Below are 27,818 nucleotides of genomic sequence, written 5' to 3' on the forward strand. Positions count from 1 at the left end.
TCGTCATATTGTAAATCCAAGTTTTGAAAATTAATCTAGAGGTTTTTTTTTTTCTGGCATCTAAAGCCTTGTCTGTCAGAATTTTCATTTTTGGGTGAACTGCCCGTTTAACACCGATTTCGTTGTGTGCGAGCATGTCCGAAGACTTTGTGCAAATACACCCACATATGTGCTCATCTAAAGGATTGGGATGCTCCTGAACGCTTAATATTTCTGTATGTTGTAGTCTAATCCATTCATTTCAATGGTTAGAAATTTTGACCAAGAACACAAATGTAACAGTGAAATAAAACCAAAAAGATTTTTTTGTGTGTGTGTTTTCAGATGTCATGTGTGAACCATGTCAAGGAATTTTATTCCAAATGGATTAAGTAAAATAAAATATTTTAAGAAAATAAAAAAAGTTAAGAGTTAAGCTTATATGCACTAAGGTTCCACTTGAATTTAACGTTTGCATAATAGCAAATGTTCTTGGTCATTGCTGGTTCATAGCAATAGTGACAAAGGAGGAGATGCCCGCTAACTGTACAGCCGTGGACAAAAGTATTGGCAGTAACAAATTTTGTGTTTCGCAAAGTTTTCTGCTTCAGTTGTTGTGGTGTTGATTCACATTATTTCTAGATTATTGTGCAGGGTGATCAGATGCATTTTAAATAATTGCAAAAAGCTTAATTGGCCTTTATTACAAAAACCCAAATTTCACAGTTTTTTGTCCCTGGCACAAAATTACCAGATAACATAATTTCACTATGTCATCATAGCAGCAGCACCTGTGAAAGTGTGAACAAGTACTAGTCAGGTGGGACTGATGAGGTTCATCTGCAGTGAAGAAGGCTTCAGGACGTCCCAGATTGTCCAGCAGGCACCAGGACCGTCTCCTCCTGAGGTGTCAGCTGTGGAATCGTGTCACCACCAGTGCAGAGCTTGCTCAATATTGGCAGCAGGTTGGTGTGAGTGCATGTGCATGCACAGTGAGGCGAAGACTTTTGGACAATGGCCTGGTGTCAAGAAGGGCAGCAAAGAAGCCACTTCTCTCCAAGAAAAACATCAAGGACAAACTGAAATTCTGCAGGAAGTACAAGGATTGGACAGCAGAAGACAGGTGCAAAGTTATTTTCTCTGAATCAGCCCCCTTCCGACTGTTTGGGACATCTGGAAAATTGATAGTCCGGAGTAGAAAAGGTGAACGCTACCATGAGTCCTGTGTCGTGCCAGCAGTGAAGCATCCTGAGACCATCCAAGTGTTGGGTTGCTTTTCATCCAAGGGAGTGGGCTCTCTCACAATTCTGCCCAAAAACACTGCCATGAATAAAGAATGGTATCAAAACTTCCTGCAAGAAAATAATCTACAAATACCGAAGCAGAAAACTTTGCAAAACACAAAATGTATGTCACTGACAATACTTTTGACCACGGCTGTACTTATGTAAAGATAATGGAATGAAGATACATATTTTAAATCTCAAAGGTCTTCCTTCATGCAAAATAAGGGCTTGTGGGTTTAATCAGAGAGCTTTAAAATGTAAAAAGTAAAGAATTTCGGACTAATAATTTGATATGCTATAAAAGAAAACACTGATCAGCCACACCATTAAAACCACCTGTCTAATATTGTGTAGTTCCCCTCGTGCAGCCAAAACAGCGCCAACCCGCATCTCAAAATAGCATTCTGAGATGACATTCTTCGCACCACAATTGTACAGAGTGGTTATCTGAGTTACCGTAGACTTTGTCAGTTTGAACCAGTCTGGCCATTCTCTGTTGACCTCTGTGTGTGTGTGTGTATATATATATATATATATATATATATATATATATATATATATATATATATATATATATATAATGGCAATTATTTGTATGGAAATTAATCTTCAGCCAGATATCATAATCAGGACAGCCTTTTAAAAGCCCCATGAAATCAAAACTGGAGACTTGTGGCTTTTAGTCCATGTCTGCCTGCTGTAAGGCCAGCTGTATGGTATTGTACTCCTAAGTTGACCAAACATTGTTTTACTTCTAGCAGATATAGGCTTTTAAATTTTACATTATTTTCCTAGAAGTTTACCAAAAAGAATGATGTCATCTTGTAAGCATGGGCATATACAGTTTTGTCTAATGAAATGCTCTCAAGAATGAGAAAGTCCCCTCCCCATAAATTATACAAAAAATAACAAAGTCCTTTGGCAAATCATGAGATAAAAACAAAATCAGAGTAGTAATAAATTCCCACACAAATAGCCACTTTGGGACGTGAGATATCAGTATAGTATCAGTAAATGAGTTGGTGACATAGGTCGGAGTTGATTGCAATTGTTAACTCTTTTGGCCTCAACCGAAATAATTGTGTCTGTCTCTTTCTTACCTTGTCTCTCTTTCTCTCCACAGCTTCTTTAGCTGTCCGCCGACTCATTGGAGTAACTGAAGTAAAGAAAACAGGATCCAGCTATGGCAATATAGAGGCCAAGAAAGACAACTAAAATGTTTCACCGTGTCAACACCATGTGGCCACTAACATTTACTCTGCAGTCAAGCCTTAGGCACTGAGCTGTCCTGTGTGCAGTTATCCCTCTTTTACAAAAAAATAATAATAATAAAAAACACAAATGTAAATCTCTTCAATGCAGCATTGGGGGGTACATAGGGATATAACTATAGACATAACTTAATACGCTAGTGTATAAACACAGCTAAATGGGAAATAGAAAATCAAATGCTCATCACCTGTGGATTGGTGGCGACATACTCGCCTCCTTGGGCAAAAAAGAAGAGCTGACCATCATTGACACATTCCCTTCTGTTTAACTCCACCCCTTTCAATGCATAAGACCCCGCCCATCAAGGGTTTCAACAGCAACATTTTCCCAAACAAACCACAACGTAGTGGGGAAAGCCCACTTTGTGCGCTAAAGATTTTTGTTCTCAGTAAATATTTATATTCTACTGAAAGGGGACCCATTGCAAATAGTCTGTCGTTTGCAACATTTCCATGTCTCCACCTAAAATACGTCCCTGTCACTAGCCATTTCTTTTAACTTTGTGTGAAACACGCAACACTCCTGCACTGTCACGTTCACATACGGTCAAATCTTCACTCGGACTGATTTTCTACGATCAGAATTTCACTTCACGTGAAAACTGAGCATGCTGCAGAGACCCTCCTTAGCCAGGCCAGCTATTTAGAGATGAGGTGGGCACACCACAGCCTCTTACAAACCAATGACTGCTTTGGACCTTTTTCAGATCTCTGTTGCTGGAGTGATGGTAGTGAAAACGTTTTGTGACCAATATTGCAATAGAAATACATTGAGCAGGGTTTCTAAGGAAAAGCATGTCTTTTATTCTGTCATCTTCTGTAACTACTCCCCTTTTTGAAACCTATCCTCACAATGGGGTCTTAACCCACTTTGCCTCCAATGAATTATTGGATATCAAATATTTTGAATGAGGGAGACGGCTTTTTACCAATTTATTCTAACTCATGGATTTTAAGAGTCCCCAATGTTGTCTACCCAATTAAAGTTCCATTGACCATGATTTATAAAAATATGAAATATTGGGCTGAAGAGTGGGGTATTAAGAAAGTAACTGAAAGACCAAGGGGAAAAAATATAAATCATGTCAATAAAAAGATTGTGAAAAATGTTTAGTATGACAACTATTGACACTTATGACTGCTAATGGCAAGTTGGGTTGTAAATAAACTCTAGAACTTTCTTCTTGACTCTTAAGAGGTTTGTCAGCTGTTTCGCAGTTGCATTGATCGATTCTGAAATGTGCTGTCTGCTGAGAGTAATAGTTAGCACGGTGGAGTCCGATCTGAATGATTATTTGTCCATTACAGCTCTTTTTAAAAAGATTTTAAACGTTTGAATTAACACCTTTATGGTTATTTTTCAGAGTTTTCTGAGACAGATCCAAGCCAGCATTTACAGAACATAACAGTGCAGCTTTTTTTAGTTTGTGTACACATCAAAAGAGCCCTTCACCCCTTAACAGTCCTGTGTGATTGTGACTTACATATTATGCAGTTCAGTGCAGATTTGCTTATCCTCAAATTGTCATTCACTTGATTTCATGGTTTAAGGAAATATTCTGGGTTCAGTACAAGTTAAGCTCAATCGACAGCATTTGTTGCATAATGTTGATTACGACTTGACTTTGACTCATCCGTCCTTTTCTTTAAAAAATAAAGCAAAAATCTTGTGAAGCTTGTACTTCTATAAAAGCATTAACATTAATTATTTTGTTAACTCATGTATTATTTTTAAATCATAATTTTTTACAGTGGTTTTAGGGTTTGTTGTCATTACATTAACAAAGTTATAAATATATATATATATATATATATATATATATATATATATATATATATATATATATATACATATACATACATATACATATACACCGATCAGCCACAACATTAAAACCACCTGCTAATATTGTGTAGGTCCCCCTCATGCCGCCAAAACACATCTCAGAATAGCATTCTGTAATGATATTCTTCTCACCAGAATTGATCAGAGCAGTTATCTGAGTTACCGTAGACTGTCAGTTCGAACCAGTCTGGCCATTCTCTGTTGACCTCTCTCATCAACAAGGCATTTCCATCTGCTGAACTGCCCCTCACTGGATGTTTTTTGTTTTTGGCACCCTTTGAGTAAATTCTAGAGAATGTTGTGTGTGAAAATCCCAGGAGATCAGCAGTTACAGAAATACTCAAACCAACAATCATCCATGTGATTATCTAATCAGCTAATCGAGAGGCAGCAGTGCATAAAATCATGCAGATATGGGTCAGGAGCTTCAGATAATGTTCAAATCAACCATCAGAATGGGGAAAATAATTTGATCTCAGTGATTTGGACCGTGACATGATTTTTGGGGCCCGATGGGCTGATTTGTTATTTGGTGCAAATTTGGAGACCAGAAAATAAAAAATGGAATAGCAGATGCTTTAAATAATTAAGGCCATAGACTAAGGTTTATAACTAAAATATGGATATACAAGGCTTATTGTTAGAGGAATACTGAACTAATGTGAGTAATGTACTCATTTAATTTGTGAATGTTTTATATATATTTTTAGCTGAAATTATTTTCACATCTTTAAAAATCTTTGTTGTGAAATTCTCATATTTGAAACGGACCACATGAAGGCTAGAACTAAAATGTATTTACTTATTCAGGTATTCACTTCCAGATCAATTAATACTTTCAGGATGGTTGTATTTGGAGTTGTTTTTTTGTTTTTGGAACAACCAGGCATCTGCTTTCTGAAGTTAAATAACATTTTAAATATAATATTAATGGTAATTATAATGTCTTATAATAATTTGTTTACTCGTGAATAAAGTAGACCATCTGACATTCAGATGTCTTAACCATAAAGTGTTCTTGCAACAAGTGTGCAAAGCTGTTTAGAGCATTTTCACTCAGATGAAACCTCAGATCTGGAGGCTTCATATTACGAAATGCAACTACAGCATGTTTAGATAAAATCAGCCTATCTTCTCTTCTCAGGAATCTTGTGACTTCGGTCGCATACTGTGTTGCTGTTGTGTAATAGTAATGCTTTTAAATAAATGAGATGCGGTATGCACCACGATCTAAGGGGCGTTCACAACGAACACGTCTTTGCACACAAACCGCCACGGGGAGGGAGACAGTGCTAATATAAACCTGTTAGATGTGAAATGTTCAGTAAACCGCTTTCTGAACGCCTCCCCAATGAATGAGGCAGGACTATAAGGCCACATTTGCATGTGTAAGCAAGTTCAAGTCTCAAGAAACCGCTTCTAAAATGGTTCCATCGACGTTCTCATAAGACCCGAGTTTATTCTATAGCTCATTTAGCTGAGTCAAGGTCATAGACCTGGTGAGATAGCCTACTTCTTGTGTCTTCACTCAGAAATGGGGCGCTGCTCTTTGACACATCAAATAGATGCATTAAATATCCTTTACGAACTGCGCGCTCATACGACGACCAGTGATGGAGAGTCATGCCAGAGTCCCGGTACTGCTGCGCCAGGTGTACTTGGTCAGGTTGAGTTCATGAAAGCGCCCTGTAGAGTAATGACGATCGCGGAGAGAGCTCGAGAAAACTGCTTCTCACGACTGGTCGAAATACTGACAAAGTTGATATCAATCGAGGAAGACTTAATTAAAAGTGTATCTCGGAACGTAAGGAGTTTGCTCTGGCACAAGGTAAGATGTCTTTAACAGTGTCATTGTGCCCATTCTTGTCTATTGCTTATTTTGTGTGCAACAGCTAAACTTAAAATATCAATTATAAGGTGAACTTGGAGTGATAAATAATGTACAAGAATAATCGTGAGATCACTGAACTTTTTTGGCTCAAAAATGCTTTAATTTAAGATTTCAAGTACTACTAACTCATTATTATTAGTGTTTCTTTTGGTGAAGTTGGATCCTGTTCAAATCAGTGGGAATGTGTGTTGCTGAAGTGCGGATTTATCTGCACTTCTTTGAGGGATCAAGATTAATAAGTGACTTCAATCATTATTTTGTTTAGAGCCAATTAAATTCAATAGAAACAGTGATATAAATGTGAATTTGAAACAATGCGCTATTTAGTTGTTAAATCTTATACGTGTTACGTACCTTTAAGAAAATAAAGTTGAATGAACTGATACGTTTGTGTATTTCTAACAATGTTTTTCTATTTATGCTGACATCAAATTACCATAAGTCGAAATTTCTTAAAATGTGTGACACACTGACTACCACCCCTGGAGTCGCAAGTTTGAGTCCAGGGTGTGCTGAGTGACTCCAGTCTGGTCTCCTAAGCAACCAAATTGGCCCAGTTGCTAGGGAGAGTAGAGACACATGGGGTAACCTCCTTGTGGTCGCCGTTAGCTGTTCTCGCTCTCAATGGGGCGTGTGGTAAGTTGTGGGTGGATCGCGGAGAGTAGCATGAGCCTGCACATGCTGGGAGTCTCCGCGGTGTCATGCACAGCGAGCCACGTGATGAGATGCGTTGTCCTCCGCCACCCGGATTGAGGCGAGTAACCGCGCCACCACGAGGACCTACTAAGCAGTGGGAATTGGGCATTCCAAATTGGGAGAAAAGGGGAGATAGTAGGTTTGAGGACTTGCACATGCTGCATTGGTCTATAATCATTTGTGTTTTTGTGCGTTTAGGACAGCGTTGACTTGAAGAACATATGCTTGAGGATGAAGGTGGCTTTTTGTGAAGGAGGTTCTCGCTCAGACAGAGACTTGAAGGAACTTTGCGACTGTCTTCGGCTTATAGTCAGTAACCTGCTCGCATATGTGCGAGATGAAAACAATCTGTCATCCACAATGTTCACCAGCAGATTGAGGGAACTGTCAAACGCATTCCCTGATATCTAAAGATCAGTAGATGTGGGATTTCGTGACATCAATTCTAGGGAACTACCTCCTCGGGTAAGAAACCAGGAGAGACAAAATTTTCTCAGGAAATAAAAAGCCATATATCCTTTATATATGTAGCATGAGCCTCCACATCCCCTATAAATATGTCTGATGTTTCTTGGCTTGTTTCAGATCTTTAAACAAAAGGGTTTGGAGATTTGAAACAAGCCAAGAAAAATCACTTTTTTCCTTTTTTTAAAGTGATATTTTTGCCTTTATTAATTAGGTCAGTGGAGAGAAAAAGATACAGAAAATGACCGGTAAGAAGAGGGAACATTTTTATCTTGAAAGGCCTCGAGCCAGGACTCAAACTCTGGTCACTCAGGATGAGACCACACAGCGCCTGCCTACAGGGCTAAAGCCTCGACAGCATTGTTTTTTCCTCCGTATTTGTGTTCTGTATGTCAGATATTTATTGTTTTGGGTCAGTACTCCAAAAATGTCATTCCATTGACTACAAGTAGCATGAGTCTGCTCTAAGCTTACTGTACAGGTATAACAAGTCTAGTAGCTGATGGTGCTGAATCCACTCTCAACTCAACGGATGGGATGCCTGAACAAAGTCACACCTCTGGGATGGGTATGGTGTGACAAGCATTGTCATCTGATTGTATGAAGAAAAAGAGCTGGTCATGAAGTAAAATGTTTTGGGTGGAAGCAGGGGCTTGTTTTAAATTGCATGTGTTTGTCTCTGTCATGTATTCCTGTGTCCTTAATAGTATTATGCCAATATAACACAATTATGTTGTGACTTGTTGTAATAAATTAATTATTCACAAGTGTCTGTTTATCAATTCCAAGCTCAAATTCATTTTCATCGTTTGCTTAATTTCCTAATCAATAAACCACTTTGCTAGTGTACAAATTTGATCAACTGTTCTTGTAAAAGTACCATCTCTTGTCACTAGATGGCGCACAAAACCAGCATGTTACTTGTGCAAATTGTCTCGCGCTCCACTCACTAATAAAGTGCACAAATATCGAAATATTTGTAGTCAAACTTTATATGAATGAGGATCCAGTGCCCCCCCAAAAGTATTTGAGCTCCAGGCACACTTAGAAAAATATGGAATGTCATTAAATTTGATAAAATGTCAAACTAAGTGTAATTTATTTTGAAGCAAAATAGCAGAAGAACACTTTAAAGCTCGTTAATGTTTTAAATGATAAAATGTACTGTTTTATTATGTTAACAACAGTTGTATGGACACTTTCAGTTTTCTAATTGTTACTGTAATATTCATTGCATCCACAAAAAAAAAAAAAAAAAAAAGTTAAATGTAATTGCAAAAACAGCAGAAGTAAAACCAGAGAAAGAGTCTAGCATCATCTGATTGAAAATTCCATTTGGTTTGATATTAAGTTATCTATGCAATGGAATTCTTACATTTGAAGTGGGCCTTAAGTGTCCAAATATATTATGATGTCACTGTTTCATGTAATGTACTTGATTGGTTCATTTTCATCAGTTAAAGGTGCACTCAGTTTTTGTTTGTGTCATTTTGATCTTACACTGACTTTTCACTATTCACAGGCAGCCATGATTAATTTAATCTAAGAGTGAAAGTGTCCAATAACAGTGCGGTTACTGAGATTAAGGGAGTTGTATTTGGCTGGTCATGTGATCTCAAAATGGCAAACAAAGCCACTTAGAATGCTTTACAAGCAATACTGAAAGAGTTCCCATGTTTGCCGGACAGTTGTTGGTTTCTTTTCTTTCAATATCCAAAGTCCAACACATCCATAATATATATATTACTAAAATACTAATTATATATAAGTTTAGCAACTTTTAAGCCTTTTAATCATAGGCCGTTTGATCAGTCACGTGCTTACAAACTTTTCACTGGAGTTATATTTTCACAGGTAGAAAGATGTTAATTTAAATATCGTTAAGATGCACTCATATAAGAAAAAAATATATATTAAACGCTTTTACACGTTACAGAAACAGGGCATTACATATGCAAAACTATCAGACGTTTGTGAGATTATTTGTCAATATCAAGTCTGACCAATAGAGGGCGCCATATGCAAATATTCTGTGCTTTGTGACTTCACAATGTAACGGACAGCAAAACATTTGAAATTTTATGGCAGCGCGTGCCATCTGTTTCACATCTTCAATTGGCTTATGGTGTGTGAATGATTTTTCCACTTGTGAGTAATAACGGTAAGCTACTTTAGATTTGTTTCAGGTTTAATATACAAGAGTTGATGACCAGCTGAAATTGCAAACTAGTCACAACTGGGGGAAATAAACTAATATTATTCAAAGGTGTTCAAAATGTTCTGTATGTTTCTTTATTTCTTTTAAGAAACTGCATGTTGGGGTTCAAACGTCCACTCATGAAAATGCGTTTGTTTTGAAGTTATTTGTTGAATTGACATGAAACATTTTATATGTTTATGTCCCCTTTTACTGTAATGACAGCATCTGCTTGAGCTGGCTTGGACTTCTGTAAGTTTTTACAAAATAACATGATTCACGTTATCAACAATATGAGCTGAAAATGTTCTTGTGTGCTTCAATGAAAACAAGGAAATGTGAACTTTCATACAACAGCGTTAATATAGACAGTCTCAGAAATATGCTAATTTGATTTATTACCAAGTAATAGTGCAGAATCTTAAATATTTCTCGTTCATATGGCATCATAATGTTTCTTTCTTTAAAATGTTTCAAAATCCACAAACTTTCTTCTTATTTCCAGGTTAAAATTACCCCATTTTAAGGTGCATATTTTTTGTCAGTATCCTACACCACTTTTTTTTAAAGGAGTAGTTCACCCAAAAATTCATCATTTTCTCACCCTCATGCCATCCCATATGTGTATGACTTTATTCTACAGAACACAAATAAAGATTTTTAGAAGAATATCTCAGCTCTGTAGGTCCATACAATGCAAGTGAATGGTGACCAAAATGTAAAAGCTCCAAAAAGCAAATAAAGGCAGCATAAAAGTAATCCATATGATTACACTGGTTTTATCCACGTTTTCTGAAGTAATCCCATTGGTTTTGGGTGAGAACAGACCAAAATGTAACTCCTTAGTCCCCATTCATTTGCATTGTATGGACCTACAGAACTAAAGATATTCTTCTAAAAATCCATGAATATTTTTCTTTTTGTTTTTCTCCATAAAAAGTGTGTTTTATCTTTCCTGGCCTAACTGCTTGAGGCTGTCCTTTCTTGTCTTTGTTGTGTCCTGTTGTTTAGGCTCTGTTTCCTTTGCACAGGACTGAGTTGAACTCAGCAACCTCAGGCACATGGAGGTCTGTGTTAAACTGCTGTGGGCCTGCCGGCAGGCCAGTGAGAAACAAGCATGTTGGTTGCAGACAGCGTCGAGTGGGATGGATGGCTGGAGTATTATGTCACTTCCTGGGACATGGTGAGACCAGACAGATGAGTAAAAGGATGAGTGTTATGTGAGTGAAAGATCAGAGGAGGAGACCAGGCTCTGTTGGGGGTCTATAACTGCCTTTCTCTGTCTCTCCCTGTCTCGCTCTCTCCCACGCTGACTTTTTGCGACACATGCTTAATCGCTTCTGTGTTTAGTGTATTTCTCCTGACATGTGCTTGATTGTCTTCTCCTTGCAGTCTTGAACTGATTTTTTATTTGTCCTTGTACCAGTGGTGTAATTTTCTACAATTGTGGGGCAAGTTGTCCCAATGAGAACCTGATATTAAATAACATATTATTTTTAATATTTAATGTCTAGGATATTTAATGTTTAAGGCTATTAAATATTTCAGCAGTAAAAAATTATGATGATAAAACTCGAAGCAATAAAAACGTGAAAGTTAACAGAAAATTGTCAAACCATTTCTTGAATTAATCGATTGTAGAAAATTACACTTAAAAAATGTGACAAATTGCTTCGAACCTTACGTTTAAAAAAAAAATTACTTTAAGAAAGCAATACGAGTTATAGTTAAAACAGTCAACAAATGGCTTGCCTTAATGTCTGGTTTTATCATGTTTTCTGAGCTGTTACAAAAATCTGATGATCTTAGAATTTCCAATATCCCAAAAAAAGATGCTTTTTTTTAATTATTATTATTTTTATACAATGCTAATATAGAGCTCCTGAACCTCTCTTAGACTCCTATTAAAGGCAGCCTGGGGAGGAGGCCCGCCAGGTGCCGGAGGTTGCTCCCTTCACACATAGTACGGGCGGTGTGTACAAAGGGCATGGACTTAATCAACGCAAGCTTATGACCAGCGCTTACTGGGAATTCCTCATTGATGGGAAATAGTTGCAATCCCCAGTCCCGATAACGAGTGGGGTTCAGCGGCTTACCCGCCGCGCCTCTCGGCGCAGTATAGACACACACTGATGCAACCATTGTGGCATGCGTGCAGCCCCAGATGTCTAAGGGCATCACAGACCTGTTATTGCTCCATGTCGCGTGGCTGAACGGCACTTGTCCCTCTAAGAAGTTGGACACTGACCGCACGGTCACCGCATAACTTTTTAGCATGCCGGAGTCTCGTTTGTTATTGCAATTAACCAGACAAATCCCTCTACCGACTAAGAATGGCCATGCACCACCACCCACAGAATCGAGAAAAAGCTATCCATCTGTCAATCCTTTCTGTGTCCTGGCAGGGTGAGGTTTCCCATGTTGAGTCAAATGAAGCCGCAGGCTCCACTCCTGGTGGTGCCCTTCCGTCAATTTCTTTAAGTTTCAGCTTTGCAACCATACTCTCCCTGGAACCTCCGACTTTCATTCTTGATTAATGAAAATATTCTTGGCAAATGCTTTCGCTTTTGTCTGTCTTAAAATACTCCTGCTGTTCGAATGGGACCCAAAATTACGTGATTAGAGTCTCTTGAACATACATTTTTTACTCTATAGAACTCTGCAATATGGTTTCATAGAATGAATGTTACTTCAACTACATTTTTGCAAAATGACTTAAGAAACAATCAGAAACATGTACAACTGAAGTATACTTTGGCCTTAAGTAATTAATTTTGTTCATGCAGGCCACAAAATATATTTATAAATACATATTATGACATACACTGGCAGCCAAAAGTCTGAAATAATGTACTGATTTTGCTGTTTCGGAAGGAAATTGGTACTTTAATTCACCAAAGTGGTATTCAACTGATCAAAGTATAATCAGGACATTACTGATGTAAAAAACAGCACCGACACTCATTTATAAAAGTCATTTTTGATCAAATCTAGACAGGCCCCATTTCAGGCAACCATCACTCCAACACCTTATCCTTCAGTAATCATGCTAAACTGATAATTTGGTACTAGAAAATCACTTGCCATTATATCAAACACTAAATAAAATAAAGCTTAACATTGTCTTTGTGTTTGTTTTTAAGTTGCCACAGTATGCAATAGACTGGCATGTCTTAAGGTCAATATTAGGTCAAAAGTTTTCTCTAGAAACTCGTCAGTCAATCATTGTTTTGAGGAATGAAGGCTATACGATGCTTGAAATTGCCAAAAACTGAAGATTTCATGCAAAGGTGTACTCTACAGTCTACAAAGACAAAGAACAACTGGCTCTAACAAGGACAGAAAGAGATGTGGAATACCAGATGTACAACTAAACAATAGGATAAGTACATCAGAGTCTCTAGTTTGAGAAATATAAACCTCACATGTCCTCAGCTGACAGCTTCATTGAATTCTACCCGCTCAACACCAGTATCATGTACAACAGTAAAGAGAAGACTCAGGGGGTCTTATGGGAACAATTGCAAAGAAAAAGCCTGAAACAGAAAAACAAAAAGAAAAGGTTAGAGTGGGCAAAGAAACACAGACATTGGACAACAGATAATTGGAAAAGAGTGTTATGGATCTTAACCCCATTGAGCTTTTGTGGGATCAGCTAGACTGTAAGGTGTGTGAGAAGTGTCCGACAAGACAGCCACATCTATGGCAAGTGCTACAGGAAGTGTGAGGTGAAATATCACTTGAGTATCTGGACAAACTGACAGCTAGAATGCCAAGGATCTGCAAAGCGATCATTGCTGCATGTGGAGGATTTTTTTATGAGAACTCTTTGAAGTAGCTTAAGAATTTTTTTTTTTTTACATTTTAATAGTATTTTTTCACATTATTAATGTCCCGACTATATATTGTGATCTGTTAAATGGCACTTTGGTGAATAAAAGTACCAATTTCTTTCCATCAGAGCAAAAACTTTTGGCCAACAGTGTAGATATTACATTAACACGCAGGCCTATATTAAAATAATGAAAGAATGAATTAACTAATATTTTATCAGGTATTTCCCATTAGGCACGCCCTATAAATGGAGGAAAAACAATTCCAGGGGAAATGGAAGAATTATGCAAAAAAACATTCGATGCCATTTTGAAGCAAATAAATAAATAATAATAATAATAATGGGAAGATGACCCATCATCTTGTTCTCTGCCTGATAAATATTTGTTTTTCTACTGTTTTGCACTCTTTACTCTTTGCAAACTTTCACACAAAATACACATTTACATTTGAGACATTTTGATAAAAACAGAATTTCTATAATTTTTGGGACACACGTTGTTTTGCAAAACCTTACACTGTTTAGGTGCTGCTGATTGCGGTAGGTCTACCACTTTACTGGTGTTTGCATTTCATGACATTGTAGCACTCGTATGTGATACTTATCGTGTTGAGCTTCGATGATTATTCCATTTCACCATACAGAGTTCAAATGACTTAAAACGTACCACCCTCGCACATGGATGCATATGTGTGTTTGAGCTAGCGAGAGAGAGTCCGAGACAGAGAGAGGGAAGGAGCTGCGATGCTGATCCCATCAGATCAGATCCAATTCCATTCAGGTTTTAGAAAATCACACCAAGAATAAAACATTATGATGTCAAATTCAATCATTTTCATGGTGTTCTGTTGCATCCAGGGGGTCTGAGACCCTCAGTAATTCACACCATGCTAAGATAAAAGCCCTTGTAACAACTTCTCCATATGACAACCAGCTCTGTTTTAGTGAAGCATCAGACAGCAGACGTGATGTTTAAGTTTTGTCATGTGAGGTTCCATCGTTCCATCATCTTTTTCTTTTTAATTAATCTCTCACTTTTTTTATTCCTTTTCACTATGATAAAGGCCGTATGAAGGACTCTGGGCAAAAGTAGGGGGCCTAAAGCCCTGAGTATGTGTGCACTTTTGTGTGTGTGTGTGTGTGTGTGAAACCTCTCCCTGTGAGTGGGTGGTGTGTGATGACCACTTACTCTCCAGCACTCTTGACACTTCTATGTGTGTGTGTATATGTGGCCTCGGCCCCCAGACAGCTATCTCCAGGGCTTGATCTCATGCTGAATAGAACCACTACTGTGTTTCACTGCGGGGCTTTCCCGCACACTTCAGTCTCAATGTATGATTCATTATCCAATCAGAGGGCGGGTGACGCATCCGTGAGTGATCTTATCGAACCCTGGTGCCCACGCTCCAGATGCTCCCTCCACTAAAGAAACAGAATTAATGGAGTTATTTTTAGTCCTGATAACCTCAAAAATAGGCTTTGAAGGGTGTGGTGGGACCTCTCATGATCGTGGCCTGTAACGAGCAGAAATGTGCATGCATGAAGTCACGAGAAACTTCGTGACTTGTGTGGAGAGCCATTTTGAGTGTTTTGTTGTTTTTGTGGTGTGTTTCATTTTTGTGAGAATATCACTAAACATATCCTACAAGACAAATTCTTTGTACTGTATGTATAAGCATACTTGCCAATAAAGCTCATTCTGATTCTGATACTAGCATCTCTAACTATTTATTTAGGTGTGTCACATACACTGTGGTCATCATGGCATGTTTAACAGAACAAATCTCCCAATAGTTTGATCCCCTCAAGCAATACCATTAGCATAATTATATGTAGAGCAGCTCTACACTTGCTACATTAGTAAAATAAAGATTCTTCAGTGGTTTTTGCAGCACTTACAGTAGCTATATGGTTCTTTGGAGATTAAAAAAGTTCTTACAGGCTCTTTTGATCAGTGCATTTGTTTTGTGGAACCGCAAATAAAAAAACGGAATAAAGTTCTCCTGATGACATGAGGCTGTAAAACCCCTTTTAGGTCTAATAGAAACTTTAGTTTTAAAGAGTATGTCCTGTAAATAAAGCTAAATATTTTTTGGAGATAAAAAAAAAAGTTATTGATGTTACATCATAAAGCACCAGTACATTTGGCTTGGATCTCAAGGGCCCCAGTCAGGCCCCGTCTGTCATTTTTTTCCTTCCAGGGGGATTCGCCACTGAGTGTTTTTCCTGTAATGTTTGAGATCTGTGTTGTTGAAAGATTTAAATTTGTCTTTTTTACTTACACTTAGACTATAGTTCTCCTATAATACTTGCAGTGAGAATTTAATTTTAGCAGAAGCAAATCCAAAGCACATTTTTTTTCTTCTCTGCAAGTTGTTTGTGATATGTTGCTGCTCATTTCCCATCAGTTTTGTGTACTACTCTTTGAAAGTCAGTCATTACGAGAAAACAGGAAGCTCGCTGCCTCTTTGGTGCTTGGACTCAGGGAAGGTCATCAAAACATCTCTTAAATGTTTTAATGAGGGGTTTGTGGCTACAGTAAGATTTTTTTTTATTTTCTTTTTCCTTTTTTTTTACGAACAACAAAAAAACTCCTGTCTATAGGATAAACATTCTCAACTTGAATAAGAGCTACAGAGTTATTTTGGAAACCCTTTACAATGAGGTTGTATACGTTTACATTTATTAAAGCTATTCATGAAGTAACAATGAACAATGCTTTTACAGCGTTTAGTAATCTTGGTTAATGATTATTTGTACACATACTAAAACATTTTTATTTGAAAAGTTGCATATTGCAATGCATACTGAACTAACAATGAACAATAGTATATTTATAAATAAACATTAACCAAGATTAATAAATGAAAACGTAAATACCCTTATTTTCAATTGTTACCAGTAATTTTCCCATTACTTTACTAAATCTGGGCAGGGTCACACATTACCAGCACATTTTTTTGTAAGTCTGTGTGTGTGTGATTGGTTTCATATTTGCATTATAAAAGCTGTGCTGAAAAAATGAAAAAAAGGATGAAAGACAGTTATAGTCGCACAATTGAGTTTCATTGTCTGCGTGGGGAAGAACCCCATTCTCTGGTTAAGAAACATGATGTAATGCAATGTTGAGGTCATGCCGTGGTTGCCATGGCATTAACTTAGGAACGTAAATTTAGGGTGTCAAGCCAAGCATTCAATCAGTTTCACATAAGTCAATTAACCTTCAACCGAATCACACTCTTTCTTTGTTCATGTATCTTGCTGTAACAAGGTTTGGGAAAGGAGGAAGCAGGAACTGGATTAACAATTAACAAGACATTAATAAACATAAAACTCAGAACTGAATCACAACGACACATTGACAAACACACAAAGAGTGACTGCGTGCTTCTCTCTCTCTCTCCCTCTCTGTCATCCCGGCTCCTCCTTAATCTCTCTCACACTGATTGGGCTACTCAGCACCCGGTCCTCAGCCACTCCTCCGCATCCTGGAGGACCACAGAAGGTCCTCCATCCCCTGGTGGACGGCAACAACTCCTCCGCTTCCTGGCAGACGGCAGCTGCTCCTCCGTCTTCCGGCAGACGGCAGTGGGCTCGTCCAGCCCCTGTGGACGGCAGTGGCAAATTCTCACAGACAGCGTGCTCTTCCACCTTTCCCGGGTTTCAGCACCAGTGTAACAAGGTTCAGGAAAAGGAGGAAGTGGTCTGGTCTGATCTTACTCTGTTCTGACTTCCTGGAGGGGAGGAGTTGCCCCTTCGGCCATTCCATCACTGGCTGGTCTTCCCCGCCTCCTGGGAACCTGTGTAGGACGAGTGGAGGGTGAGGGGAGAGGGAAAGAGAGCGGGAAAGCCAGAGAGAGAGAGAGAGGGCTTGGCGCTTGGCAGCGGTTCCTCTGCCTTTCAGCGGACGGCAGAGTGTCCACCACCTCCCGGCGGATGGCAGCGGGTCCTCTGTTGACTAGTGAACGGCAACTGCTCCTCCACTTCCTGCCGGATGGCAGCGTCTCATCCATCTCCTGGCAGATGGCAGTGGGCTCTTCCGCCTCTCCGATGGGGACACCGAGTGGCCACATGCGTCTCTCTCTCTCCCTCTCTGGTGTCCCCAGCTCCTCCTTTAGCTCTCTCTCGCTGATTTGGCAACTCGGCACCTGCCGTGCATCCTCTCGGCCCGGCCACGCCGTCCTACTCGTCACACTTGCCTTAAATCGAGCCATTAGAACAGTGGTTTCAAAGTCAAGAAAACCTTATTCTGGTTGCAATATGCGTCACTGAGATTTTAAGCCACAGACTTAATTTGAACACCTGTGAAGGGCTTGAAATGTTTACAGGAATCTAATTTTCAAAAAACTTGTATTTAAAGAATCCCTAGACTGCAAAAAACATCTTAATTTTTCTTAGGTATTTTTTATGGGAAAAAAAAGCAATACAAATAAATGAAGGCTGAATTTTAAATTTTATCCCTTCATTATCTGAAATAATTTTGCTTCTCATGTATGTATCATGTTTTATGGATATTAGGTATTTTTACTGGAAAACAACACAGAAAAGAGGGGAACTGCAAAACCCTTTGTGTCAAATCTTCCTTGGGAGCGTGAGAGGGTATTTATTTATTTTCATCATTGCTTTGCTGAAATCGGACTCTGATAAAACACTCGATTGTTCCATAGTTTCATCCCGTTGTAGCGCTCATCCTATAAATGTTAAGTTCAACATATGCCATTCAAAGTTCTCCTTTTACAACCATGACTTGATTTTCCACCTCTCTCAACCATTGCAGTTTAAAGAAAGCAAATCAGGTTACAGCAATCCTCTTTTTGGATTATTTTCTTAGGGTTTGGGCGTTATAGTTTAAATCACTCCCTGTCTCTCTCTCTCTCACACACACACACACCAGCAGGCTCAACAAATGTTAGAATATAATTTATCTCACAGTTTATATTGCGTATACTCCAGCCCTCAGGTGTCTCTGTAATGAAGCCTTCACGTCGAAAATCATCACTTCTCGGATCGGATTTTAACACTTCTCTGTGTATCTGCAGCGCTGTACTCATGTGAAAGTGTTTAATTGAAGGCTTATGCACACTCACCATTGCCCCTTGTCCCTCTTTCTGACACAATTGGACCAGCTCAAGGTGTCTCCTGGGAGACATTAGTCAGTGCAAAAGCAAATACTCTATTTTGAATCCATGTTTTCAATTTGGAGGCACATGGTTTGAATTAGGGTCATGCTTACTGAGGTGGGTGAGTGGGAGGGTTAGCCTCAGGACAGAGGTGAGTGAGAGCTTCCTATACACCCACAGAAAAACACACCCACATTTACACTTTAGGAATCAGCTTTGTTTCAAAATGTTAGGGGATTTTGCATTCAATAAGAGGTAATCATGTATAAATAATGTGCTCAAAGTTATACAGTTGTACTGTAATGATCAAAACATTTTGTTAAAAATCTTAAGAACTAAAGAAAAAAGTACCGGTCCCTTTAATGTTTAGAGAGACTAGGACTAATAGTCACTTAGGGAAGTTGTTACAAAGGGCTATCTCAGGAACTAAAACTAAGGTTTTGAGTCAAATGTAAAATTACACAAATACACGTTTTCTTGAGCAATGGCTTTATATTTTAGTTTCAAACACCTAGTTAAAATTCTCTTAAATTAAATAAAGTTTTGTGAAATTTGTCCTCCAAACTAAAATTCTATATTTACATATTTTTGTAATAGATGTTGGGTTATAAGTGAACGGAAAATCCAAGTTTGGATACATTAAAGCATTTTATATTGAAGGATGTTTTTAACTTGAATGGTTAAAACAGGGATGTTCATAAATTCTTAAATGTCAGGTTTGGATAAGTAAAGTCTCATTTGTTTTTAATGTTATAATTTTAATGAATTACAATTGATATTGGCTAAACCATTGGATTGATTTAGTGTTTGTTTTGCTGTTTCATGTTTTGTGCTTATTAATGGTTTAACTGTTACCATTATGGCAACCTACAAAATACACTGTGAGATCTTTCCCCACAGCAATACAATGAATACCATGTGTATTGTACAACAACATATTGTTACATTAATGTTGAAATGGTTGCTACACAACTGGTTGTAACAGAATCATTTAATGTGAAAATCGATTCTTAGATTTATATGAAGAGTTTTAAGAAAAATTGAGTTCCTGAATAATTGTGTAATTGTGATTTGTTTCGAAAATAGGCATGAGGGGGAAGTCTGGAATTCTTGGATTACATCATCGTTTATGATGTCATCATTATTGGGTGACTTTGGCACATGTTAACGAACTGGTGAAGTCAGGCAGAATTTTTGGTTGCGCTGCCCAGTGCAAATCATTTATAATGGAGCCTCAGGTCACTGCATAGAGACAACTGATAACCCCCCCTCCCCCATCCACTCTCCTTTCCTTTCATTACTCATCTCTTCAAGGAGAGAGTCGAGAGAGGGTGACGTCTTCACTTTGAAAAATGGGGGGAAAATGGAATGGAAGCCTGTTGTGTTTGTCTCTTGGGGACATCATAATGATTTGATTTACTAGCGCTCATTTGATCAACCTCAGAGGAAATGTTTGTTGCTCAGAGGTTGCATTTTCAGAGCTCAGGAGACTTAATTGACTTAATGGAGTCAGTTTGTCTCATATGTTTCTCCTAAAATTCCTTAGGACAAATAAAAATAGGTGCAAATGAGACAATTGTTAAAATACAGTATTAGTATAGAGGTATGAAATGAATGTGAATTGAATAGCTCAGATAATTTGGTTTTAGTTCATATTGAAACCTCATATATTTCATTGCAGACATTCTTAACTTGTTTAATCTGAGCGGGGTGCTGAGAACTCTTGTGAAACTATAGAGGAAATGTGAGATTAAAATATCTGAGAAACTGACTTCTTTTGCATTCCATTTAATCTCTGATTGTCTTCAAGTAGAAATAATCAAGATCAAGAATAATAGAGAGATCTCATTTGTGATTCTTCTTTCCTATATGATTGTGTAAGCCCGACTTCTCAAAAGCACACATATACAAACACACACTCAAACTAGCAGTGACAGGGACCCCCCTTAATAAGGTGCAGACTGCTGGGCATCTCAGGCTGGAATCACATTTATTCTCATTAGATTCTGATAGTGTCAGCTGGAGGCAGGGTAGGCACGAGCCAGAGTCATAAAAACGACCTCACTACCTCTTCTCGCCATTACCTCATGCAGATCACATCACCCCCCGTCAGCCCTTCTCCACTCTCCACCTAGGTGCGTACTGCCATATGTTTTTTATGTTTGGTCATGTACATTTTTTTGCATGTCAGTCTTACCGGCTACCTGTCAAATTTGTCTACTCAGGAGAGAACCAAATGGCCTGTCCTCAACCTTTTAACATAAAGCAGATTTCAATCGGTTTGGGGTTGGGTTAGCAATTTGCATATGTATCCCAAGATTACAAGCAAGTTTTCACTTGTTCCAAGCCAACAAAATACACATGCTGTGTTTGTATATCTCCTGTGCTAGTAGACAATTCTAAGGTTCTACCACACCTTTGCTCTCTAGGCTAGGCTATACTTCGTTTTTCCACTTGCCACTATGTCTCGCACACAGTTGAGTACTCTAGCCTTTCAAAGTATGCTCTTTTAAACGCAAGTCCTAATTTTTGCGCACACAAAATACGACAGCTTTGTGATATTCTTTAGTACAGTCAACTCAAGGCACATGCGGTCACATGCACAGAGCAAGAGATGTAGCTGGATGCAGAAAACTGAAGTATACTTTGGCCTTTAGGCTTTTTTCACACTGGGTTCGAATGCTTGGTCCGAATCCAATTCAATCCCCTGGCCCCACAGGCCTTTTCAAATTATACTTTGGGGTCTGAACTGTGGATGATTGCATCATCAACATGAGTGCCACTGTGGGTACTAGTGGCAGCTTTTTACAAGAATGGGAAGATGCCAGCTTCGCGGATTTATTCATTTTTCTGTCGCTTTGCATTTGCCATCCAAACTTTAAATGTACAGAACAAGCTTATGTTTGTCTGCTGTGGATACATTCCAAGATATGCAAAGAATGAAAATGTGAGAAATATATTTTATTATAAATGCAGAAGGCTAAAATGCAAATTGTACATAATCAAAAGCGGTTCACTTCAACGATTTAGGATAGATTGCTCTCCAGTTTTTCAACCAAACGAACTGAATGTTGATTTGAAAAGACATCAGCTCCATTCCAAAATCTGTAATATGAAAGCACCCGGTTGTTCTCTCTCGTTTTCTTTCTCTGTTATTGTTATTGGTCATCAAACCATATTTTTGCCACCAAAGCTCTTATCTCCCTGTTATAAATCAATCTCAATACTCCAACACTCCCAGAGAGCTTCTATTTCAGTTGCGTCAAGGCCAGTTAATGGCAGTTAACTGTGCTCAGGCCAGTCGAAAAGACCCCCCCACCCCCCCGCTCGTTTGTCATTCACAGTAAATATTTTGTCAAGATGTTTTTTACAGACGGCTGTTTGTTTTACAGCGACAGCAGAGGTCAATAGAGATGGCTCAGAGAGATGAACTAGCTTCCCCCGAGATGTGCATTCTCAGAGAAGGCCAATGATAGATGAAGTGAACGAGGGATTGGTTCAGGCCCGCATTCAATCAAACAGCTTCATAGCTTCCATTACAGAGTGTGGATGCTTTACATGGACCTGTTGTTATTGGAGAGCTCTGACTGGTCATTAAAATCAAGATGATTTGGCATTTTATATGTTGTGAATTCAGTGTCAGTTTGGAGTAAAATGAACGTCAGTTCTGATGCTGTTCCAATACCTTCCTATACTCAGATCTGTCGCTGTTCCAAAACCTTCCTTTAACCAGATCTGTTGCTCTTCCAAGATCTTCCTATACTCAGATCTGTCGCTGTTCCAAAACCTTCCTTTAACCAGATCTGTTGCTCTTCCAAGATCTTCCTATACTCAGATCTGTCGCTGTTCCAAAACCTTCCTTTAACCAGATCTGTTGCTCTTCCAAGATCTTCCTATACTCAGATCTGTCGCTGTTCCAAAACCTTCCTTTAACCAGATCTGTTGCTCTTCCAAGATCTTCCTTTATCCAGATCTGTTGCTCTTCCAAGACCTTCCTTTATCCAGATCTGTTGCTCTTCTAAAACCTTCCTTTTTTAAGACCTGTTGCTCTTCCAAAACCTTCTTTATCCAGATCTGTTGCCCTTCCAAAACCTTCCTTTAACCAGATCTGTTGCTCTTCCAAGACCTTCCTTTATCCAGCTCTGTTGCTCTTCTAAAACCTTCCTTTTTTAAGATCTGTTGCTCTACCAAACCTTCTTTACCAGATCTGTTGCTCTTCCAAGACCTTCCTTTATCCAGCTCTGTTGCTCTTCTAAAACCTTCCTTTTTTAAGATCTGTTGCTCTACCAAAACCTTCTTTATCCAGATCTGTTGCTCTTCCAGAACCTTCCTAAATTCAGATCTGTCGGTGTTCCATGACATTCCTGTATTCAGATCTGTTGCTCTTCTAAGACCTTCCTTTACCCAGACCTGTTGCTCTTCCAAAACCTTCTTTATCCAGATCTGTTGCCCTTCCAAAACCTTCCTTTAACCAGATCTGTTGCTCTTCCAAGATCTTCATTTATCCAGATCTGTTGCTCTTCCAATACCTTCCTTTATCCAGCTCTGTTGCTCTTCTAAAACCTTCCTTTTTTAAGATCTGTTGCTCTACCAAAACCTTCTTTATCCAGATCTGTTGCTCTTCCAGAACCTTCCTAAATTCAGATCTGTCGGTGTTCCATGACATTCCTGTATTCAGATCTGTTGCTCTTCTAAGACCTTCCTTTACCCAGACCTGTTGCTCTTCCAAAACCTTCTTTATCCAGATCTGTTGCTCTTCCAAAACCTTCTTTATCCAGATCTGTTGCTCTTCCAAAACCTTCTTTAACCAGATCTGTTGCTCTTCCAAGATCTTCATTTATCCAGATCTGTTGCTCTTCCAAGACCTTCCTTTATCCAGATCTGTTGCTCTTCTAAAACCTTCCTTTTTTAAGATCTGTTGCTCTTCCAGAACCTTCCTAAATTCAGATCTGTCGGTGTTCCATGACATTCCTGTATTCAGATCTGTTGCTCTTCTAAGACCTTCCTTTACCCAGACCTGTTGCTCTTCCAAAACCTTCCTTTATTTAGATCTGTTGCTCTTCCGAAACCTTTTTATATCCATAACTGTTGCTGTTCCAAGACTTTCTTATACACAGATTCATTGCTTTTCCAAGACCTTCCATTGCTGTTCCAAGACCTTCCTATATCCATTTGTGGCATTTTTTGTTTAGTTTACAACTTTATTAATCCTGCATGGGGCAGTTAGAAGTAGGGCTACTGACACAAACTTCAAACACAAAATCAATAAAAGACCAAGTATGGTCTGCACTTATATAGCGCCTTTTTTACCTTAGCGGTATTCAAAGCGCTTTACACTGCGTCTCATTCACCCATTCACACACACATTCAAACACCAATGATGGCAGAGCTGCCATGCAAGGCACTAGCCTGACATTGGGAGCAACTTGGGCTTCAGTGTCTTGCCCAAGGACACGTCGGCATGTGGGTCGTGTGGGCCAGAAATCGAACCACCAACCCTGCGATTAGTGGACAACCCGCTCTACCACCTGAGCCACAGCCGCCCCAATATAATCAACAATACATTAAAACCAAACAATTACAACATGAACATAATAAAACATACTGCAGCACTCTTTCTCTTTTTCATACAATTAATTTTTTTTTTTTTGTATATTCTTCAAATCAATTGAGAGTTAGCACTAGACTTCAAATGCTGCATTTTTCAAACTCATTCTTTCCTAGCAACAGTTTTTAATAGTTTTCTCTGATATTTAGGCTTCTGATGTAGACAGCAAACTTATTTCTGCAGTCGTGAAAAGACAACAGCAAACGCTCACAGTATAAATGGCATAAATCAAACAAAGTAGTGAAGGTAATAAATTAAAAATATTTTCATCAGAACAGTGTTTCACTTACTGATTTGATTTATCATCTTGTTATCTTTTCTTATCTATTGCATGTGCGGTCACACACACACACACACACACACACACACACACACTCATATTCACACAAAGTTACAATCACACAAAGAAATCATAAAATCCAAACACACAAGACCATTGAGGTGTTTCTTGGGCTCAAGCCACATCCAGTGATGTCACTATGCTTATTCTGATTCTTTTGTTCTAATGTATGCTGACTTAAGCTTCCGAGAACACACACACATACACACAATGTACACATTTACATATTACCTATTTAAAACAACAATGTGTATTTATGTTGGGGTTTGCTTATGTTGCATAAATGCATTCTTATCTATGTATCTTATCTATCATACAGTATATTTGACCATATGTATATTATAACTATATAAAATTTAGTAAAGCGGAAGTTGGAGGTGTTTTGTAAAAAGATTGGAGAAAGTATTTAAAGGTGCAATATGTAAAATTAATGTAATATTTGCCTTTTTTTTGCCAATGTGTTAACAACTTGTAATGCAACTTTAAAAATTAGCCCTTCCCGGACTTCCTTGGTTGCCTATTAAAGCCTGTAGACTGATTTACATGCGAAGGGAGCGTGTCGCTTTTGCCAGGAAAATCCAAAGGATGTGACGTTTATGCACGCTCCCAAGAGCCTTGCCTCAGTAATCGCATCTCTTCTGCTATTCAACAGTGTCAACAGACAGTCTGTAACACTAGGTAAATTTATCTTAGAGATGGAATCCAGCAAATGTCCGGCTCCCAGCACAACACCGACTCCTACACAAACTCAAAGCCAAAAAACTAAAAAACATTTATCTACTGAATCCCGTCTGGCTAAGCGGGAAAGTGATCGTGGCTGTGCGAAAACTAAAGTGAACATCCTAGAGGGCCCTTCGTTTGGTTTTGGGGATCAAAACTGACCTTGAATTAGCATTCTTCTTATTGGACAGGTAATTTTACATAACTGCAAAGCATGTGAAATATAGTGCCATAAGGATCGATCTGTGTAACTTTAGCTAAGTTAATCTTGCATGCTAACGCTGACAAATTGCAAGCTATCTTGCTCCGTAACTTTCAGATAATTTAAATGATCTTCTCTTTATGCTAAAAGTCATGTTAATGTTAATGTCAATGTCAGTCTGTAATTATTCAGCAAGATAAACTACAATAACACATGAAATTAATGCTAGACAATGTTCAAGATAATGCAAAAAGACCCAGTCATTAGTGTAACGTATCTTGGTTATACAGAAAATATATACAGTATATTATTATAAAACAATAGTGCATCAATATATCAAAATTACAGTTGTGATGGAATCACATCAATACTGAATTGTGTGTTTATAACATATTTATAATGTACAGTCTATTTTATAAACAGCTACTGTCATCATCCACCAAATTAAGCTAACAGCTATTGATAAAGCTAGCTAGCTAATGCCGAAATATGCTATCGTATAAACGTAGTCAATGTATCATGCAAAGAAAAGTGATTAACTCAAACTACAGTCTCGTATAGTCAGACCTGTATCCACACTTTGTTTTAGCCCTGTTCCAGCACTGGAGAGTCAAATATAATATACAGTCTCAAAGTTTGTAATAAAATAATCATAACTGTCATTTTAATTATGATACCTCATCTGTCGGTGAATCACGTTCAATCTCTTTGTTTTGGTCGATGCTTGTGTCCCTATGGAGTGTGTGCATGAGCATGAGCAACAGGTAGCTGCAGTTCACTTAATGGCCACAAGTGTCATTAATAACAAGTGTTTCTGATATATAACCCTTAAAGGGTTTTGTGCGTCTTTGTCATTTAGCTTTTATCCTGTGCGTCACAGTATATTTATTTTATACAGTACAGTTATTACAGTCAGGGACTGTAACTTTTGAACAACCTAGGTTTAAGTGTTTTACTCAAGATACTTTTGCTCTAATATACGTATGTATTGGAATTATGATATTTTATTGGATTTATTATATTTTATAAATTAATATACACATCTGTTCCAGTGTTGTACTGTGGGATTTACAGAAATCTGGCACATTTGATGATTTTTAATTGTGTTCTCTCTTGGACTAACTGTTTTTGCTTATATTATTTCTATTTGTTTGTTTAAGATAGACGTATCTGCTAAATAAAGAAAAGTTAATGTCATGGGGACAATGGTGATGGTTTATGGATTGTCCCTTGTGGGGTTTAAACTTACAACATTTCGTTTGCTAGCCCAGACCTTTAATCAATAAACCACACAACACCCACTGTCTTACGTTCTATAGTGTTATTTATTGAACATTTATACTATCTAATCAATTCCAGTATTATTTGTTTCAAAGGTGCCTGTGTGTTTGTTTCCCAGACACCAAACTTGTTGTCTGGTTAGACTAACCAAATGGTTTACACCATATGTGTTTTGAAGGCTTTTGGATCATTTGATGATTAAAGGAGGACAAATATTTCTGTGAGGTTTTCTCTTTTATAGCTATGTTTGCAATTGTAATTATTTCATGTGATTTATAAAAGCAGTGTGTAGATCTGTTTTTCCACTATTGTAAAACACACACAAATCTTAAAGGGATAGTTCACCCAAAAATAAGTTCTGTCTATATTTACTCACTCTCATGTTGTTTCAAACCTGTATGACTTTTCTTTGTGGAACACAACCAGTCACTTTTAGTGCATCTTTTTTTCTCCATATACAATGAAACTGAATGGTGACCGAGGCTTTCATTCTGCCTAACATCTCCTTCATGGAAAATGAAAGTCGAATGGGGTTGGAACAAAATGAGGGTGAATAAAATCATTTTTATTTGTAGATGAACTATCAAAGCTGGTAAAAGTGCTCAGTTTTAAATGCTTTTAAAGGGATTCTCTAAATTAGCAGTTTGATAGGGCAATATTTCAAATTTCCTCAGTCTCCTTTTCTATTTTCCCAGTAACACTTAAGAGTTTCTAAACTCTAAACATAGTCTGAGTCCCACCAGCTTCCCCTGTGGGAGTTGGACACACTGTTTGTTTAGTCTACTGTATAGGAAAAAAAAAAAAATAATGACAGAAAAAACAAGCATGCAAACACTCACACATTGACATGCACAAATAGAAATGAGTGGATTTTTCTGGTTCCATTTACCATGCTATTCACAGTGTGTGGGGTAGCGGTTGTGCATGTGTGTGTTCATTACGTCTAGCAGTGGCAATTTTCTTTGTATTCAGAGGTCTGTAGTGATGACATCATCCACCCTTCTGGCAGTGTGGTGGTTATTTTGATTTCCTGTGTTACTGTGCAACTGCCCAAAGATCAGGACTTATCATCTATGGTGGT

The 27,818-nt window shown here is 38.2% G+C and overlaps 2 protein-coding genes across 5 annotated transcripts in view; both read left to right on the forward strand.

Annotated features, from left to right (window-relative positions):
* Positions 1 to 4,208, forward strand: part of LOC127651974 (1-acyl-sn-glycerol-3-phosphate acyltransferase gamma-like) — a 40,122-nt gene extending 35,914 nt beyond the window's left edge. For all 3 annotated transcript variants that reach the window (XM_052138040.1, XM_052138041.1, XM_052138042.1), the window contains exon 10: positions 2,389 to 4,208. In XM_052138040.1, the coding sequence (XP_051994000.1) occupies positions 2,389 to 2,480 (92 nt within the window). In that variant the 3' untranslated portion in view covers positions 2,481 to 4,208. The remainder of the gene's footprint in view (positions 1 to 2,388) is intronic.
* Positions 4,209 to 5,424: 1,216 nt separating this feature from the next.
* Positions 5,425 to 8,145, forward strand: LOC127652097 (leukemia-associated protein 7-like). 2 transcript variants are annotated; one of them, XR_007971660.1, is made up of 3 exons: positions 5,425 to 6,210; positions 7,168 to 7,434; positions 7,649 to 8,145. XR_007971660.1 is itself a non-coding variant. In XM_052138156.1 (2 exons), exons 1-2 carry the CDS (start codon positions 5,917 to 5,919, stop codon positions 7,378 to 7,380), a joined length of 507 nt encoding a protein of 168 aa, XP_051994116.1. In that variant the 5' UTR covers positions 5,425 to 5,916; the 3' UTR covers positions 7,381 to 7,502. The 2 variants fall into 2 exon arrangements, 1 of the variants encoding a protein (XP_051994116.1); XM_052138156.1 differs by lacking the exon at positions 7,649 to 8,145 and having other exon boundaries at positions 7,168 to 7,502.
* The last annotated feature ends 19,673 nt before the right edge of the window (positions 8,146 to 27,818 follow it).

The sequence above is a fragment of the Xyrauchen texanus genome, chromosome 11 (assembly GCF_025860055.1).
Source record: "Xyrauchen texanus isolate HMW12.3.18 chromosome 11, RBS_HiC_50CHRs, whole genome shotgun sequence".
Lineage (NCBI taxonomy): Eukaryota > Metazoa > Chordata > Actinopteri > Cypriniformes > Catostomidae > Xyrauchen > Xyrauchen texanus.